The 19,194-nt window shown below is 50.3% G+C and overlaps 1 protein-coding gene across 1 annotated transcript in view; it reads left to right on the plus strand.

Annotated features, from left to right (window-relative positions):
• FCHSD2 (FCH and double SH3 domains 2) overlaps nucleotides 1-19,194 on the plus strand; it is a 244,621-nt gene that overhangs the window by 163,499 nt on the left and 61,928 nt on the right. Inside the window, exon 9 of the mRNA XM_054385172.1 lies at nucleotides 14,468-14,590. Within this exon, the coding sequence (XP_054241147.1) occupies nucleotides 14,468-14,590 (123 nt within the window). The remainder of the gene's footprint in view (nucleotides 1-14,467; nucleotides 14,591-19,194) is intronic.

Below are 19,194 nucleotides of genomic sequence, written 5' to 3' on the forward strand. Positions count from 1 at the left end.
TCTCTTGGGTTGGCTCTTTCTCAAGTGCTGAGGTGTCCCTACCTCCCTGATGAGCCTAGTTGGTAGAGCAGGGCTGGGCTCCATGCTCTTGAAGGTCTTTGCCCAACCAAAGTGGTTCCAAGACTCTATTTCCAGATGCTGCTTGGAGAACTTTTATCTCCTTCCCTGTGTAAATCTGAGCTCAGCACAATTCTGAGCATTTTTGTTCCAGCTGACTCTGAGCAAACCTCAGGGTCAGGGAAGTGAACAGAAGCTTCCTGCCGGAAAGAAAACCACTTCTGGTGGCAACATTTGCAAAACCACAAGCAAAGGAACTTTATTTTGATGGCCTCGATAGTCAGGGGGCACTTCCACCACTAGCTCTGCTGGCTTCTAGTATTTTCAGTGGCAAAGCCATCACTCCTCCACACCCTGAAAGAGACAATCACAGAATCAGTTTGGCTCCATGGCCGTACAGTGAGACTTGGACAGACTGAGAGCTGGGCAGAGAGGAGAACCTCAGGAGGTTCAACAAGGAGAAGTGCAGAGTGCTGCAGCTGGGAAGGGAGAATAAACTGCAGCAGGACAGGCTGGGAGGGGATCTGCTGGAGAGCAGCCCTGGGGAGAAGGACCTGGGAGTGCTGGTGGATAACTGCATGGGACAGCAATGATTGAAGGAGGAAGGGAATTGCTTTCAGCAAGCTGCTGCCAGTTTTGTTTCCTTTTAGCTTGTGTACACTTTAGGAAGCTTCTCAAGGGTGCTCCTAGCCATGAGAGGTAAAAAAATCTCACTCCCTGAGGCTGCTTTCTTGAGGAAGGGAGTTAAGCTAACTGCACAGGTTAGGAGGTGATCTGCTGGAGAGCAGCCCTGGGGAGAAGGAGCTGGGAGTGCTGGGGGAGAACAAATTATCCATGGGGCAGCAATGTGCCCTGGTGGCCAATGGGATCCTGGGGTGCATTAAGAGGAGTGGGGCCAGCAGATCCAGGATGATTCTCCTCCCCCTCTACTGCCCTGGTGAGACCTCAGTGCATCCAGTTCTGGGCTCCCCAGTTCAGGAGGGACAGGGATCTGCTGGAGAGAGTCCAAGGGAGGCTACAAGGATGCTGAAGGGACTGGAGCCCTGCCCGGGGAGGAGAGGCTGAGAGCCCTGGGGGTGGTTAGTGTGGAGAGGAGAAGGCTGAGAGGGATCTGCTCAATGTCTATCAATATCTGAGGGCTGGGGGTCAGGAGGGAGGGGACAGGCTCTGCTCACTTGCACCCTGGGATAGGACAAGGGGCAGTGGATGGAAACTCCAGCACAGGAGGTTCCACCTCAGCATGGGGAGGAACTTCTTCACTGGGAGGGTGACAGAGCACTGGAACAGGCTGCCCAGAGAGGTTGTGGAGTCTCCTTTGTTTATTTTTATTATTTTCTGTTTTTAATTATCTTACATACCCCTACCCCTCCACCAATAAATCCTATCACATCATCCAAATGTGTGTGTGTGTTCTATAGATAGATGAGAGTGAGAGATCAATTATAAATTATAATGTCCACACCAATAATATTATATCACCTCACTATCACCAATCCTCATCGATAACTCTGACATGATATGACTAGACCCCTCCCTACCATTCACCCATCTTAACCTCACACACACTCATCTCACCCTACTTATATACGCTCTCGTGCTATAACTATTCCATCTCATACTCCTCCCACATATTACACTTAGATCACACTAACTAGCTCTCTCTCGCATATAGAGATATATATGTCAGTTTTCTCTTCGCTTTTATAATAAAACTTCTACATTTCCACATTACACCCCATTCCAACTCCTCTTCATAATTTCCCTTCACTCTTCGATCACATCTTTTCCCTCCCCCTCTCATCGCCCTTCTCTTTCCTTCCACGAACGCTAGTGCCCCGCCGGCCAGATAATCTCTAATTTTTCTCGCCTCTACCAATCTCACTAATCACACGAGTTGTGTCTAACTCTACTAATGTCGCATTCTACACTCACGAGTGATGTTAAAGACCCCACACAGCATACACACACAAACAAGCCGCACACATCCCTCATCACTAATTGTCCCACTACTGTGTGCAGACCTATATATATGTGGATCCCCCCCCCCCCCCCCCCCCCACTCCCCCCCCTCTCTTTCACTTCGACACACATTTGTCATCTCGTCAGCATCCCCTTCACCCCCTCCCCCCCCCCCCATCCCCCCCCCCCCCCCTCAGCCGTTCCCCCCGTCACACAGCATCTATCAATAGCCCACCCCCCCCCCCCCCCCCCCCCACAAGACAACCCAGGATGGTGAGACCCTCTCCCAGGTTGCCCAGGGAGGTGGGAGATGCCTCATCCCTGGAACCATTCCAGGTCAGGTTGTTTGGAGCTCTGAGCATCCTGCTCTAGTTGCAGATGTCCCTGCTGACTGCAGGGAGGTTGGACTGGGTGACCTTGAAAGGTCCCTTGCAACCCAACCCATTCCAGGATTCTGTTGACCCCTCCATGGATGAGGAGGGTACAGTGTAAGGACAGAGCATAGCAAAGCTAACCTTGAAATCAGGGCAGTGGAAACCTCTGAAAACAAAGCTCAGATGTCATGGGACAGTAAAGCTATTTCTGGGTCACTCTGGTGACTCATCAGCAAGTTCTCCCTTGGCATTTTGACAGAAATCACTTCAGAGGAGGGGGTGATGGGGAAAACCTGCAGTGGGATTTTACAGATGATCATGGAAAGGACCTTAAAGCTCACCCAGTTCCAACCTCCCTGCCGTGGGCAAGGAAACCTCCCAGGTTGCTCAAGGTCTCATCCAACCTGGCCTTGAAGACCTCCAGGGAGGGAGCATCCACAACTTCCCTGGACAACCTGTTCCAGTGTCTCCTCACCCTCACTGCCAAGAATTTCTTCCTACTCTCCAGTCTCAATCTCCCTTCTTCCAGCTCCAGGCCATTCCCCCTCATCCCAAGAAAGCTGGGGAGGGACTTTTTAGGCTATCAGGTAGTGATAGGGCTCGGGGGAATGGAATAAAGCTGGAAGTGGGGAGATTCAGACTGGATGTGAGGAAGAAGTTGTTCCCCATGAGAGTGGTGAGAGCCTGGAATGGGTTGTGCAGGGAGGTGGTTGAGGCTCCATCCCTGGAGGTGTTTGCAGCCAGGCTGGATGAGGCTCTGGCCAGCCTGATGCAGTGTGAGGTGTCCCTGGCCATGGCAGGGGGGTTGGAACTGGCTGCTCCTTGTGGTCCCTTCCAATCCTGACTGATTCTAGGATTCTATGATCCTATCACTCCAAGCCCTTGGCAAAAGTCCCTCCCCAGCTCTTCTGTAGCCCCCTTTAGGTACTGGAAAGCTGCTCTAAGGTCTCCCTGGAGCCTTCTCTTCTCCAGGCTGAACAGCCCCAACTCTCCAGCTGTCCCATAGCATCTTTACACTCTATAACAATTATTCAAATTCTCCACCTCTTAATCATAAATAACTTATTTTCCCTCTTTCTTCTATATCTTATTTTAATTCTCTTCTCTTTTTCTCAAATTATCATATATCATAATTCATCTACTCCTATAATTCATTTATTTTCCTATATTAATTTCCACATACCCATCCCCTTAAAACCTTATATATTCTACACACTAAAATTAATAAAATCATACTAAAAAAAAAATCTAAATATATTTAATTCTTCAACAAACCCTTTTCCCCAAACAAACACCAAACTCCATCCCACACATATATACCACATGTAACCCAACTCATAAAATCCCCTACTACTTCTCTATTCTACCTCCCTTCACACTCTTTCCAACTCTTACCTCTCAATTCTCATTCCATTGTGTGTCTATTGTGTATAACCTTTCAACCATTATATATCTCTATACAAACTTCTCCTTGTGTGTGTGTGTGTAAATCAATCCACCCCCATCCCCCCAAAAACATAAATCAATCAACCAATACCACCACCTCTTCTATGAGTGATATATGATTAGATGCTCAATATAAATGCCCCACTCAGCACTTAACTCCTCCTCCCTAAAGAGAATCTCTCCCCACAACTCCCCACCTATCTGAGATAGAGATCACCTCCGCGCCATCAAACTCGCTCAGCACAGCGCGCAGTTATCGCGCTCCCTGCTTACGCTCTCTAGAAGACGACTTAGCTCACTCATCTGATTCCTTGATGCTCATAGCAAGAGATAGACAATCTCTCCCTCTCATCCATCTTTTAACACCCCCCCACAACCCCACCCCCTCATCAACTCCCCTACCTCTTCCCACATCCTACCCTACTTGAGAATCCACGTCTCAGCCGGCCCCTTATATGATATATGTGTGTGTAATGGCTGCCTTCCCCCCACACACCCCTGTTGGGAGTTAAGCCAGCTTAAGCCGGCTCCGACCCTCGTATGTAGCGGAGGGTAGATGCTAGCCCGAGTTTATCAGTCCCCTGTGCTAGATGTATTGATTGATATAGTGATCCCGCGTTGAGTGTGACTCACGTGCCCGGTGTGAGTGGTATATGACTAATGGCTGAGCAATACTTCAAAGGTGAGTGGCAGCAGGATGGGACCAGGCTTTGTTCAGTGGTGCCCAGGGACAGGACAAGGGGCAGCAAGCACAAACTTGATCATGAGAAGTTCCATCTAAACATGAGGAGGAGCAGCAGCTGGCCCAGGATCACAATGGCCAGGTGAGGTTGGAAGCTCTCCAGAGAAGGAGACTCCACAACCTCTCTGGGCAGCCTGCTGCAGGCACCCTCAAAGTCAAGAAGCTTTTCCTTGTGTCTGTACTCCTGTAGAACAGAGAAGGTTTGGAGACTTACCCACTGGAGCTCTTGTGTCTGAGTCAAGGGGGTCTCCTCTGTGGAATGAATGCTTACAGCACAACAGAGTCACAGTTTGGGTTGGAAAGGACCTTAAAGATCATCCAGTTCCAATCCCCCCCAGCCATAGGCAGGGACACCTCTCACTAGGCCACCCTGCTCAAGGCTGTGACCTGACCTTGACCATTCCCAATGCTGGAGCCTCCACAACTGCCCTGGGCAACCTGTTCCAGTGCCTCACCACCCTCAAGGGGAGGAATTTTTTCCTAATGTCTCACCTCAGCCCAGCTTCTTCCACTTTGAAGCCATCTCCCTCTGTCCTGTCACTCCATGTCCCTCCCCAGCTCTCCTGTAGCACACTTCAGATACTGGAAGGCTGCTCAAAGGTCTCCCTGGAGCCTTCTCTTCTCCAGGCTAAACAGCCCCAACTCTCTCAGCCTGTCCTCAGAGCAGAGGTGCTCCAGCTCTCGGATCATTTTTGTGGCTTCCAACAGCTCCATGTCCTTCTTGTGCTGAGGACTCCAGAGCTGGGCATTGCACTCCAAGTGGAGTTCCACCAGCATGGAGGGGCAGAATCTCCTCCACTCAACTTGCTGCTGGTAAATCCAAACCTCTGCCAGTGGCACTGTGTAGTCAGGAGAGATGTAAAGGAGACAGGACCATGTCTATGTGTGATTAAACCCTAGAGGAGCCAAAAGCCATCGTGGGTCCAGCCCCTCCTTGACCTCAGCCCATTTCTTTACCCTGCCAAATGAATTCAAACTCTCTCTAGGGAATTTGTTTCACTGGGCAAGAAAATGATTTATTGTGGGGTACATTTTTCTACTGAAGGGAAAATAAGAAGTCCAGCTGCAGCTGTAGGCATCTCACACCCTCCAAGTGCTGTTCTGCAGTTGTTAAGAGGATGATGATGATGATGGTGATGATAGAATCATAGAATTGTCAGGGTTGGAGGGGACCTCAAGGCTCAGCCAGTTCCAACCCCACTGCCATGGGCAGGGACACCTCACACCACAGCAGGTTGCTCACAGCCACCTCCAGGGATGAGGCTTCCACCACCTCCCTGGGCAACCTGTGCCAGGCTCTCACCACCCTCATGGGGAAGAATTTCTTCCTGACAACATCATGATGATGGTGGTGGTGGTGATGATGGTGGTGATGATGATGATGATGATGATGATGATGATGATGATATGATCAGCATGAACAGCAGAAATCACTGGCCAAACACTGAGTGGTTTGAAGAGATTTTTTCCATGTGAAGGAAGCCAAATGTTCTTGGCAGGAACCATGCTGAGTAGTCTTCAGATATGAAATACTGTGACAGTGACTGTCTGCCACAAAGTCTTCTTCTGAGTCTTGGATTGGAGCCAGGATAACTTCTGTTTTGTTTTGTTCCCCCCAAATCCAAAAGCAAAGGCAATCTCATCAGGGCAAATTTATTCTAGACTCCTAGAGAATGGTTTGGGTTGGAAGGGGCTCTAAAGATCATCTGGTTCCAACCCCCTGCCAACCCACCCTCTGCTCCAGGGTTGCTCAAGGCCTCCTCCAACCTGGCCTTGAACAAGGGGGACGAGCAGCAATGTGTTAAAAAGTTGAGTTAGGATTTCCTTCCATGCCTGTGGTCACCTAGCAGACCCTCACCACTAAATGTGCCAACTGCAGGGCACTGCCATGAGCTCTACAGGCACATCTAGGAGAACTTCCTGTTATCCTTCATTTTGGTCATCCTTATTTTAAAAGGGACATTGTCTATGGATTGGGGGAGGGTGATGAACATCTGGTGGAGGTCATTCCCTGTTTTGTTGTGCTCAGAGCAGACTCCAGTGCAGCAGCAACAAAGGTTTGGTCATTAAAGACAATGACCCTGCCCAAATTGTAAAGGGACAAACCCATGGGCAGAGCAATCATCAGGTGACTAATGAGGGCAGACAAAGAACTTGCAAACGAGCCCAAAACTATGGACACCAGAAAATGAAAAGCTCTTGGGGTAAGGGGAAGTGCAAAGTGTGGTTCTGAGCAGGGAGCTGAAAGGGAAGCAAAGAGAAGCCAGAGCACTTCTTGTCTTCTAGGGTTTGTTGTTCTCCTCTTTGCCAGGATGAAAATTCCTGCTCTAGGCTGAGAGGGAAAGAGGAGGAAACTAAAGTAGCTTCTCAGCCTGGAGAAGAGAAGGCTGTAGGAGACCTTAGAGCAGTACCTGAAGGGGGCTACAGGAGAGCTGGGGAGGAACTTCTGACAAGGGGCTGGGAGCAACAGGATGAGAGGGAATGGATTGAAGCTGGAAGAGGGGAGATTGAGACTGAAGATGAGGAAGAAATTCTTTCCAGTGAGGGTGGGGAGACACTGGCACAGGCTGCCCAGGGAGGTGGTGGAAGCCTCATCCCTGGAGGTTTTTGCAGCCAGGCTGGAGGTGGCTGTGAGCAACCTGCTGTGGTGTGAGGTGTCCCTGGGCATGGCAGGAGGGTTGGAACTGGCTGAGCCTTGAGGTCCCTTCCAACCCTGACGATTCTATGATTCTAGAGTAGGTTTTTGCCATCAGCTTTTGTTAGCAGCTCTCTTCTTTTCCCATATGGTATACCAGGGGGGGACAAAAAAAAAAAAAAAAGGATTTTTATGAACTGCTGAGCCTGTAAAGGGCAGGCTGGGCAGCAGACATCCTGTCATGTGTAAGTCAAGCATCAGACTTCACCATGGTGATGGCTGAAGACACCCCACAGTTGTTCCTCCTGGATTCCAGTAACTGAGGGATGCAGAAGCTGGAGCTGGTTGGATGTCAGCTGCAGGGAGGCTGTTGAGGGACACTGCCATGGCTTTGATCTTAGGTTTGTTGGTAATTTTTATATAGAAGTTGTCATATTTTTGGTGACAAACACTCCCAGCCTTGATTTGCTGTGATGTGAGGATGTCTGGGATGGAGAAGAAGATTTGAGCAGCGAGGGAAGAATTGAAAAAGACCTGCAGCAAGCAAGTTGCTCTCCTCTAGCAGGGCTCATGGATGCCTGGAATAATTTACTGCCAGGAATCAGCATTTTTAAGGGAAGGTCACTGTGGAATGTAACTGCTAACTGAAGAGGATGGCTTTTCCTGACCTTCCTTCCTTCCTTTCTCTCCCAGTGTCCTTGGGAAATGCCTAGCACTGCTGGGGATCCTGCTAGGACCAGCAAAGCCAGCTGATTTCACTCATGGTGGAAGCCTCATCCCTGGAGGTTTTGAAGGCCAGGCTGGATGTGGCTCTGAGCAACCTGCTCTAGTGTGAGGGGTCCCTGCCCATGGCAGGGGGCTTGGAACTGGAGGTCCCTTGAGGTCCCCTCCAACTCTGACAATTCTATGACTTTGTCTTCTGAGTTGTAGATGAGATGTTAAAATCAGAGGTTGGGTTGGAAGGGACTTGTAAAGCTCATCCAGTCCAACCCCCCTGCAGTCAGTAGGGACATTTTCCACTGGAGGAGGATGCTTAAGCCTCAAACAAACTGGCCTGGAACGACTCAAGGGATGGGACCTCTCCCACCTCTCTGGGCAGCCTGGGTCAGGGTTTCACCACACTCACTGAAAAAAATTTCTTCTTATATCTAGTCTGAATCTTCCTTCAATAGGTAAATCCTCTGTCCTGGTGCCCCCAGCACAAGGACCTGAAGCTGTTGGGAGACGGTCCAGAGGAGGCCATGAAGATAATCAGAGGGCTGGAGAACCTCTCCTGTAGGGACAGGCTGAGAGAGTTGGGGCTGTTCAGCCTGGAGAGGAGAAGAGAAGGCTCCAGGGAGACCTTAGAGCAGGCTTCCAGTTCCTGAAGGGAGCTACAGGAGAGCTGGGGAGGGACTTTTGACAAGGGCTGGGAGTGACAGGACAAAGGGCAATGGATTGAAGGTGGAAGAGAGGAGATTGAGACTGGAGATTAGGAAGAAATTCTTTTCAGTGAGGGTGGGGAGACATTGAAAGAGGTTGCCCAGGGAGATTGTGGATGCCCTCTCCCTGGAGGTCTTCAAATCCAGGCTGGATGAGGCCATGAGCAAGCTGGGCTGGTGGGAGGTGTCCCTGCCCATGGCAGGGGGAGTTGGAACTGGATGATCTTCAAGGTCCTTTCCCACCCAAACCATTCTGTGATTCATTTAGCAAAATTACTGAACTGAAAAGTCTCAGACTGCACCTCAGAGGTCACCAATGGAATGGATTTAGAGGTGTGAGTTTTGAACACACACAGATTAAAAGCTTCCCTCAACTTGCTTGTTAGGTCATTTTAGTTATTTATTGATTTTTAACATTAAGGATGAAAAGATTTAGTGTTACAGATAATACAGGATTGGAACAGGCTGCCCAGGGAGGTGGTGGAGTCCCCATCCCTGGAGGTGTTCAAGAAACCTGTGGAGATGGCACTTGGGGCCATGGTTTGATGGCCATGGTGGTGCTGGTTTGAAGGTTGACTCAATGATCTGAGAGGTCTCTTCCTATCAAAGCAATTCTATCCTGCAGGGAAAAACAGAGTCCCTGTTCACAGTGGCTTGCAGATTGTTTTCAGCACAAATGAGGTGAGGGATGGATTTTGGAGGGCTTGTAATTGACAGCAAGTTCTGCATGGGACATCAATGTGCTCTTGTGGCCAAGAGAGCCAATGGGATCCTGGGATGTATCAAGAAAGGTGTCCAGCAGGGCTAGGGAAGGTCTTCTACCTCTCTGCTCTGCCCTGCTGAGAGCACAGCTGCAATCCTGTGTCCAGGTTGGGGCTCCCCAGTTCCAGAGAGACAGAGAGCTGCTGGAGAGAGTCCAAGGGAGAGGCAGGAGGATGCTTAGGGGACTTGAGCATCTCCCCTGGGAAGAGAGGCTGAGAGGCCTGGGGCTGTTTAGTGTGGAGAAGAGAAGGCTGAGAGGGGATCTGATCAATGTCTCTCAATGTGTGAGGGGTGGGTGTCAAGGGGAGGGGGCCAGGCTCTTGTGGGTGCTGCACAGTGATAAGCCAAGGAGCAATGGAGACAAACTTGAACAGAGAAGGTTTCAGCTCAACAGGAGGAGAAACTTCTTTGGTGTGAGGGTGACAGAGCCCTGGAGCAGGCTGCCCAGGGGGGTTGTGGAGTCTCCTTCTCTGGAGCCTTTCCAACCCCAGCTGGATGCATTCCTGTGCAGACTCCCCTGGGTGATGCTGCTCTGGCAGGGGGGTTGGACCTGATGATCTCTGGAGGTCCCTTCCAACCTCTGATTGATACTGTGAGACTGTGACACTGTGAGACTGTAATGCAGGTGAGAACAGGGTGGGCTAAGAACTGGAATGATGTGTTTAACAGGCAACCTAAAATAGATGGAAGGCAGCATCCAGGATTCAAATCTCCCTTTTAATCTGAGGGGGAGGGGTTTACTTTGATTACCAAGCAGGAAAACATCTCAGATAACCATGAGGCAGTCCCATTGCCTTCCTAGACAAGCTCTCCCTCCACCAACACAATGACTTTTTTGTTCAGGTCCTTTGAAACTTCTCCTTATCTTTTCATTTTCAGGCTGTAGGCAGGGTGGGGTAGGGTCAAGTCTAATTCTGTTCTGTTCCCTCCACCCATGTAAGGAAATTCTTTGCCTTCAACATCAGCTCCATGGTTTCCTGCTGTGGTGGAAGCCTCCAAGGCGTTTGTCAGGGTTCTTGGAAGGTGTCCCTGCCCATGGCAGAGGGCTTGGAGCAAGATGATCATTAAGGTCCCTTCCAACCCAGACCATTCTGTGATTCTTACTGCTCAGTCTAGGCCAAAACTAGCAAAGAGGTCAACTGTTGAGTTGCATCAACTTACAAAAGCTGCAGAGGGTTGGACTTCAGAGGTCCCTTCCAACCCAGACCATTCTAGGATTCTATGTAAAGCTCTGCAGGGCTCAGCACAGCACAGGCAGGGACCTGTTGGAGCAGGACTAGAGGAGGTCACAGCCATACTGGGAGGGCTGGAAGCCCTCTGCTGGGAGGCCAGGCTGAGAGAGTTGGGGTTGTGCAGTCTGGAGGAGAGAAGGCTTCAGGGAGACCCTCAATACATTCAGTACTTATCAGGGGTCTGTAAGAAAGATGGGGAGGGGCAGTTTAGCAGAGCTTGTAGTGATAGGGCAAGGGTGATGGTTTCAAACTAAAGGAAGGAGATTTAGACTGGAGAGGAGGAAGGCATTTTTTATGCTGAAAGTATCCAGAACATGTCTAGAGAAGGGCAACAAAGCTGGGGAGGGGTCTGGAGCACAGCCCTGTGAGGGGAGGCTGAGGGAGCTGGGGGTGTTCAGCCTGGAGAAGAGGAGGCTCAGGGCAGACCTCATTGCTGTCTACAACTCCCTGAAGGGAGGTTGTAGCCAGGTGGGGGTTGGGCTCTTCTCCCAGGCAACCAGCAGCAGGACAAGAGGACACAGTCTCAAGCTGTGCCAGGGGAGGTTTGGGCTGGATGTTGGGAAGAAATTCTTCCCAGCAAGAGAGACTGGCCATTGGGATGTGCTGCCCAGGGAGGTGGTGGAGTCACCATCCCTGGAAGTGTTTAAAATAAGCCTGGCTGAGGCACTCAGTGCCATGGTTTAGTTGATCAGATGGTGTTGGGTGAGAGGTTGGACTGGATGATCTCAAAGCTCTTTTCCAACCTGGTTAATTCTCCGATTCTGTGACACTGTGACCCTGTCCCAGGTTGCTCAGAGAGGTGGTAGATGTCACATCCCTGGAACCATTGCAGTCAGGTTGTTTGGGGCTCTGAGCAACCTGCTCTAGGTGCAGATGTCCCTGCTGTCTGCAGGGGGTTGGACTAGATAGCCTTGAAAGGCCTCTTCCAACCCAAACCACTCTGTGATTCTATGCTTATGCTTGAAACTTTATGTTCAAATCAGAAAACTATTCTTGTCTCATCCTATCCTGTCTCCATAAATAACTGTATGGATTTGAATTGGGCCAGGGATGACTGCATGAGATTCAACAAGTCACAGTGCAAGGGCCTGCAGCTGGGTCAGGTCAAGCCCAGGCACAAAGCCAGGCTGAGTGCAGAGTGGGGTGAGAGCAGCTCTGAAGAAAGAGCCTTGGGGGTGCTGGGTGCTGAGCAGCTCCCCAGGAGCCAGCAGTGCCCTCCTGCAGCCCTCAGGCAGCTGTGTGCTGGGCTGCAGCCAGAGGAGTGTGGGCAGCAGGGCAGCAGAGGGGATTCTGCCCCTTGGCTCTGCTCTGCTCACAGCCCACCTCCAATCCTGCCTCCAGCTCTGCTGTCCCCAGCACAAGAAGGACACAGAGCTGCTGCAGGGAGGCCAGAGGAGGCCACAAAGATGAGCCAAGGGCTGCAGCAGCTCTGCTCTGAGCACAGGCTGAGGGAGCTGGGGGTGTTCAGCCTGCAGAAGAGAAGGCTCCAGGGGGACCTCAGAGCTGCCTTGCAAGAGCTGAAGGGATCCTGCAGGAAGGCTGCAGAGAGACTTTGGCTAAGGGAGTCTAGAGCCAGGCCAAGGGGGAAGGGTTTGAAGCTGAGGCAGAGCAGGGTTAGACTGCAGCTGAGGAAGAAGTTCTTCAGCAGGAGGGAGGTGAGAGTCTGGCACAGGCTGCCCAGGGAAGTTGTGTCCTGCTTGGAATGAGAGGCCCAAAACTGAACCCAGGACTTCACATGCAGCCTCACCAGTGCCCAGTCCAGGAGCACAATCACTTCCCTGCTCCTGCTGGCCACATGTGATGGTTTGAAACTGTCTTTTTAATTTTTCCTTGCAAAGTTCAAAACAGAGAAAGTGAAAGAATGTAAATAAGTCACTATTGGGTGTAAGAAAGCAAAACACTGATTGTTCTAAACACTTCCATTGGATAGATAGAAATGTTTAAGAACTATTACCCAAAACAAAGTAGGCATTCTGCACATTCTGCGTTCGGCAGTGGGGGCAGTTGCTGGGCTGTCTGGCTGCTGTTTCTTCTTCTCTTCTGGCTGAAGATAACACACTGACCTTGGCAGCTAAGTTAACAACTTTCTGCTTAACTAACTCTGCTTCTCTGTCCAGGGGGGTCTGGGGGGAAGCTCCTGGGAGAGAGAGAGGCCCCTTTTGGAGGGTCCCCTTGGGGGGAAGCAAAGGGAGCTTGGTTGTACTTTTCTGTTGATTGTACATATTTGTGAATGTCGTGAATTTTGTATATTTGTACAGATTCTTTGCATTTCATTGTAGATTTTAGACTCTGCTTGTAAATACAGCCTTCATTTGCTTCCAGACTGGGCTAGCCTGGTTATTGTCTGGGGGGTGGAATTTCAGCTCACACCAACACACCACACCATTGCTGATCCAGGCCAGGATGCTGGTGGCCCTTCTTGGCCAGCTGGGCACACTGTTCAGCTGGCTGTCAACCAGCACCCCAAGGTCCTTTCCTGCTGGGCAGTTTCAATCCATTCTGCTCCAATCCTGCAGCATTCCTGAGGTTTTTGTGACCCCAGGTGCAGGACCCAGCACTTAGCTTTGTTAAACCTCCTAAGACACTTTCTCTGCAGTTCAGATCATCTTAATTCTGATGACAGATTTGTTTTAAAGAGGAAGATCTTGATTTCCTTTTTTTGAGCTTGATAACAAGACAGCTCTGATTGTAGTACAGCAAGTGATTGAGTAATCCTCAGGGATACAGGAAGGGAACAAAAGCCTTTGTGGAGGGATAACATACCAGGGTTTAAATATTCCTTTATTATTATTTTTTTTTCCAGTTTCCCTTTCAATGAAAAGATTTTTCTTTTTTTTTTTTAATTTCAAAGCTAAATTGTGATGTGGAATGGATTGGGTCAGGGAGTTTGTAAGCTAATGAGATGCAGATTAAGAAAGTGTCACCTGAATGTTAATTGATCTCAGAGCCCTTCAGCACCTCCCAGCATTTTTGTTTTACTCTCAACGTGTCCTCAGTGGAATAATTGCCATTTTTACAGCATGAGGAGACAGTTTGGAACCAACCCAGCTCTCTGATCCCCTGACTGCTGGGATGTCACATTCTCTGTGCTGCCCTGAGGAGGTTTTGCAGCACCACGTGCTGGAGCCATGGGTTTCGTTGCCTGCCAGCCGTGCCTGGGTTGTGTGGTGCTGGTTTTAGTTGCTCCAACTGGTCCTGCTTTGTAGGGGGGGTTGGGTTTGAGGATCTCTGGAGGTCCCTTCCAGCATTAGGAAGGCTGGAGAGGGACTTTTCATAAAGGTGTCTAGCAATAGGACGAGGGGGAATGGGGTGAAAGCTGAGGGAGAGGAGGTTTAGACTGAATCTTAGCAGTAAGTTCTTCAGTAGGAGATCCTGGAATAGGTTGCCCAAAGAGGCTGAGGTTGTTCAACCTGGAGAAGAGAGGAACCTGAGGAGACCTCAGAGCTGCCTTCCAATAGCTGAAGGGATCCTCCAGGAAGGCTGCAGAAGGACTTTTGCTAAGGGAGTCTAGAGCCAGGCCAAGGGGGAAGGGTTTGAAGCTGAGGCAGAGCAGGGTTAGACTGCAGCTGAGGAAGAAGTTCTGCAGCAGGAGGGAGGTGAGAGTCTGGCACAGGCTGCCCAGGGAGGCTGTGGCTGCCTCCTGCCTGGGGGTGCTCAGGGCCAGGCTGGATGAGGCCTTGAGCAGCTGAGTCTGGCTGAGAGGTGTCCCTGGGCATGGTGTGGAGGTTGGAGGAGATGAGCTCTGAGCTCCCTTCCACCCTGAGCCATTCTCTCATCTCTGATCTTGCAGTTCTCCACATGAATATTGTTCACTTTCTTCCTGTCTTTCCCTCCTACAGGCTCTGGATGGAAATGTCTATGATCACCTTAAGGATTATTTAATGGCATTCAGCAGGACTGAACTAGAGACATGCCAAGCTGTACAAAACACATTCCAGTTCCTACTGGAGACTTCCAGCAGGGTAAGTTTGAAACTGAATGATCCTTGGTTAACTGAATACCTTCAGCATGCAGAAGTTACCAGGCTTCCAACATCATGGCAGAACTGAAGGGTTGGTTTTTTTGGTTCCTGCTGAGTGGTACTGAGTTCTCTTGGGGAGAACTTTCCCTCTTGTCACCCAGATTGCATTCTCATGGCTGTGGTTGCACACTACAAGATGCTGGAGCTTGCCCAGAGAAGAGCTCATGAAGGGTCTAGAGAAGAAGTCTTATGAGGAGCAGCTGAGGGAACTGGGGTTGTTCAGTCTGGAGATAAGGAAGCTGAAGGGAGACCTCATTGCTCTCTGCAACTCCCTGAAAGGAGGTTGGAGCAATGTGGGGGTTGAGCTCCTCTTGAGTACCAAGCAGTAGGACAATAGGAAATGTCTTCAAGTTCCACCAGGAGAGGTTTGGGTTGGACATGGTTCATAGATTCACAGATTCATAGAATGGTTTGAATTGGAAGGGACCTTAAAGCTCATCCAGTTCCAATCTCCCTGCCATGGGCAGGGACACCTCCCACCAGCTCAGGCTGCTCAAGGCCTCATCCAACCTGGCCTTGAACACCTCCAGGGAGGGGACATCCACAACTTCCCTGGGCAGCCTGTTCCAGTGTCCCCCCACCCTCACTGGAAAGGATTTTTTTGTTATCTCCAGTCTCAATCTCCTCTCTTCCAGCTCCAATCCATTGCCTCTGGTACTGTCACTCCCAGCCCTTGTTAAAAGTCCCTCCCCAGCTCTCCTGTAGCCTCCTTCAGGTACTGGAAAGCTGCTCTAAGGTCTCCCTGGAGCCTTCTCTTCTCCTCTTCTCTTCTCTTCTCTTCTCTTCTCTTCTCTTCTCTTCTCTTCTCTTCTCTTCTCTTCTCTTCTCTTCTCTTCTCTTCTCTTCTCTTCTCTCTTCTCTTCTCTTCTCTTCTCCTCTTCTCTTCTCTTCTCTTCTCTTCTCTTCTCTTCTCTTCTCTTCTCTTCTCTTCTCTTCTCCTTCTCTTCTCTTCTCTTCTCCTTCCTCTTCTCCTTCTCTTCCCTTCCCTTCCCTTCCCTTCCCTTCCCTTCCCTTCCCTTCCCTTCCCTTCCCTTCCCTTCCCTTCCCTTCCCTTCCCTTCCCTTCCCTTCCCTTCCCTTCCCTTCCCTTCCCTTCCCTTCCCTTCCCTTCCCTTCCCTTCCCTTCCCTTCCCTTCCCTTCCCTTCCCTTCCCTTCCCTTCCCTTCCCTTCCCTTCCCTTCCCTTCCCTTCCCTTCCCTTCCCTTCCCTTCCCTTCCCTTCCCTTCCCTTCCCTTCCCTTCCCTTCCCTTCCCTTCTCTTCTCTCTTCTCTCTTCTCCAGGCTGAACAACCCCAGCTCCCTGAACCTGTCCCCATAGGAGAGGTTCTTCAGCCCTCTGATCATCTTCATGGCCCCCCTCTGCCTACTGCAGCAGTTTGATGAAGAACACTTTCTTCCCTAAAAGGATCACCAAGCCCTGTCAGGGCTGTCCAGGGAGGTGGTGGAGTCTCCATCCCTGGAGGGATTGAAAAGCTGTGCAGATGTGGTGCTGAGGGCCATGGTGAGCTGGCAGTGCTGGGTTAGTGGTGGGATTTGATGATCTTCAAGGTTTCTTCCAACCAAAACAATTCTGTGAGTCTAGAATTCTGAGACTTTTAGAGAAGAATGATGAAGAAACCCTCAGTCACACTCCCTCCTCATGCTTGGAGACTCCTGCACTGTGGAATCTTGGAACCACCTTAGCCATCCATCAAAGCAGAGCCCTGGGAAAGTGTTTGGATCATTTCTTAATAATTAACTGTCAACTCAACACCCCTCTCCCCCCCCTCCCCAAATCTTCCTGCCTCAAATTAAGGATGGCAAAGAGAGAAAACAAATTAGAGCTTTGTCAGAGCCATGGTTTGTTTGCTTTGTCAAGCAGCCAGAATCAGAAGTCTCTGATGGCATCCAGGCTAATTTTGATAATTAAATAATTCATCAGCCTGGCTTTAAAAAAAAAATAATAATTGCCACTGAGCTGCTTAGGTGCAGTCCTAATGCTCCTTTCTACCACCCACACAGAGACTTTGGCAGAAAAAAAAAATCATTTAAGACATTCCTTACTCATCTGCATGTGGGTTAATCCTTGGGCAACCTGATCTAGGGGGAGGTGTCCCTGCCCATGGCAGGGGGGGTTGGAATCAGATGATCTCTAAGGTCCCTTCCAACCCAAACCATTCCATGAATCTACCTCAAACCTTCTAAGATACCAAGGGGAGGGATTAGAAGTTGGCTTCATGTTCACTTCTCTTTGGATTTATGTGGCAGCACTGAAGCTGGTGAAGAGCACAGGTCTTGTGAGGCTCACAGGATGTTAGGGGTTGGAAGAGACCTCAGGAGATCATTGAGTCCAACCCCCCTGCCAGGTTGGACTCTAGAATCCAGCACAGGTCACACAGGAACACATCCAGATGGGGCTGGAAAGGCTCCAGAGAAGGAGACTCCACAACCTCTCTGGGCAGCCTGCTCCAGGGCTCTGTGACCCTCCCAGTGGAGAAGTTCCTCCTCATGTTGAGGTGGAACCTCCTGTGCTGTAGCTTATATTCATTGCCCCTTGTCCCTCAGGAGCATCTGAGGGAACTGGGGTGGTTCAGCCTGGACAAAAGTAGGCTGAGGAGAGACCTCATTGCTCTCTACAACCCTCTGAAAGGAGATTGGAGCTGGGTGGAGTTCAGTCTCCTCTCCAAGGAACAAATGACAGAACAAGAGGAAATGGCCTCAAGCTGCACCAGGGGAGGTTTATGTTGGAGATTAGGAAGAATTTCTTTGCTGCAAGAGTGGTCAGGGATTGGAAGAGGCTGCCCAGGGAGGTGGTGGAGTCCCCATACCTGGAGGTGTTCAAAAGTTGTGTGGCCATGGCACTTTGGGAGATGGTTTAATGGGGATGATGGTGTTGAGCTGATGGTTGGACTGGATGATCTTAGAGAGCTTTTCCAAAGATTCTTCCAAAGATTTCCCCTAAAGATTCTATGATTCCATCATGAGAATATTATTTTATCTTCTGTTGGAGAAGGACTTGCACTCATTTACCTGGGTGAGCATCATTCAGGATGGCTTGAAATACCTCACCCAACCATGCTGGGTGTGAATCCTTCCCCTAACTAAGCTCACATGAAAAAGCTACATCCTCATACCTCATTTCTCAGTGTTGTATGAAATCCTTTGTGTGCAGAATACTTGGGAGTGCTGCCTGCCTGTGCCTTCAGCAAACTAACTGTCAGTCAACCTCATGAGGTGCAACAAGGTCCTGCACATGGGTCAGGGCAATCCCTGCTATCAGTCCAGGCTGGGGATGAAGGGCTGGAGGGCATTTCTGTGGAGAAGGACTTGGGGGTGCTGGAGATGAGGCAGCACCGAGCGCTGCCAGCCCAAAGCCAGCCCTGTCCTGGGCTGATCCCCAGCAGTGTGGGCAGCAGGGGCAGGGAGGGGATTCTGCCCCTCTGCTGTGCTCTGCTCAGACCCCACCTGCAGTGCTGGGGCAGCTCTGGAGTCACAGAATCATAGAATGAAACCATGGGTTGGAAGGGACCTCCAAAGGTTATCCAGTCCAAGCCCCTGCAGTCAGCAGGGACATCCTCTGCTAGATCAGGCTGCTCAGAGCCTTGTCCACCCTGACCTTGAATATCTCCAGGGATGGGAACTCATCTCCTTCTCTGAATCACAGAATCACAGAATCAATAAGGTTGGAAAAGACCTCAAGGATCATCAAGTCCAACTTGTCACCCAAGACCTCAGGACTATAACCTGTTCCAGTGTTCCACCACCCTGATGGTGCAAAACTTGTTCCTAACATCCAATCTAAGTCTGCTCTTCTCTAATTTCAAACCACTGTCCCTTGTCCTATCACTGCAAGCCTTTGGAAGCAGTCCCTCTGCAGCCTTCTCATAGGCCCTGTTTGGGTACTGGAAGGCTGCTCCAAGGTCTCTCTGGAGCCTTCCCTTCTCCAGGCTGAACACCCCCAGCTCCCTCAGCCTGGCCTCACAGGAGAGATGCTGCAGCCCTTGGATCCCTTTTGTGACCAGAGGAGGCCACAACCATGATGGGAGGTTTGGAAGCTCCCTGCTGGGAGGCCAGGCTGGGAGAGTTGGGGTTGTTCAACCTGGAGAAGAGAAAGCTCCAGGAAGACCTTCTGGTGGCCTTTCAGTACTTAAAGGGGCTGAGAAGAAAGCTCAGGGCAGACTTTTGAGCAGGACCTGTGGTGACAGGACAAGAGGGGTGGTTTGGAATTGAAAGATTCAGACTGGATAAAAGTTGGAGGTATTTTACAGTGAGAGTGGCCAGACCTTGGCCCATGGTGTCCAGAGAGGTGGTAGATACCCCATCCCTGGAACCCAGCCCAGGTCAGGTTGTTTAGATCTCTGAGCAACCTGCTCTAGCTGAAGATCATAGAATCATAGAATCAACCAGGCTGGAAGAGACCTCCAAGCTCATCCAGTGCAACCTAGCACCCAGCCCTAGCCAACCAACTAAACCATGGTACTCAGTGCCTCATCCAGGCTTCTCTTGAACACCTCCAGGGATGGTGACTCCACCATCTCCCTGGGCAGCACATTCCAATGGGCAATCAC

This window comes from Indicator indicator, chromosome 1, assembly GCF_027791375.1.
Source record: "Indicator indicator isolate 239-I01 chromosome 1, UM_Iind_1.1, whole genome shotgun sequence".
In the NCBI taxonomy this organism is placed as follows: domain Eukaryota; kingdom Metazoa; phylum Chordata; class Aves; order Piciformes; family Indicatoridae; genus Indicator; species Indicator indicator.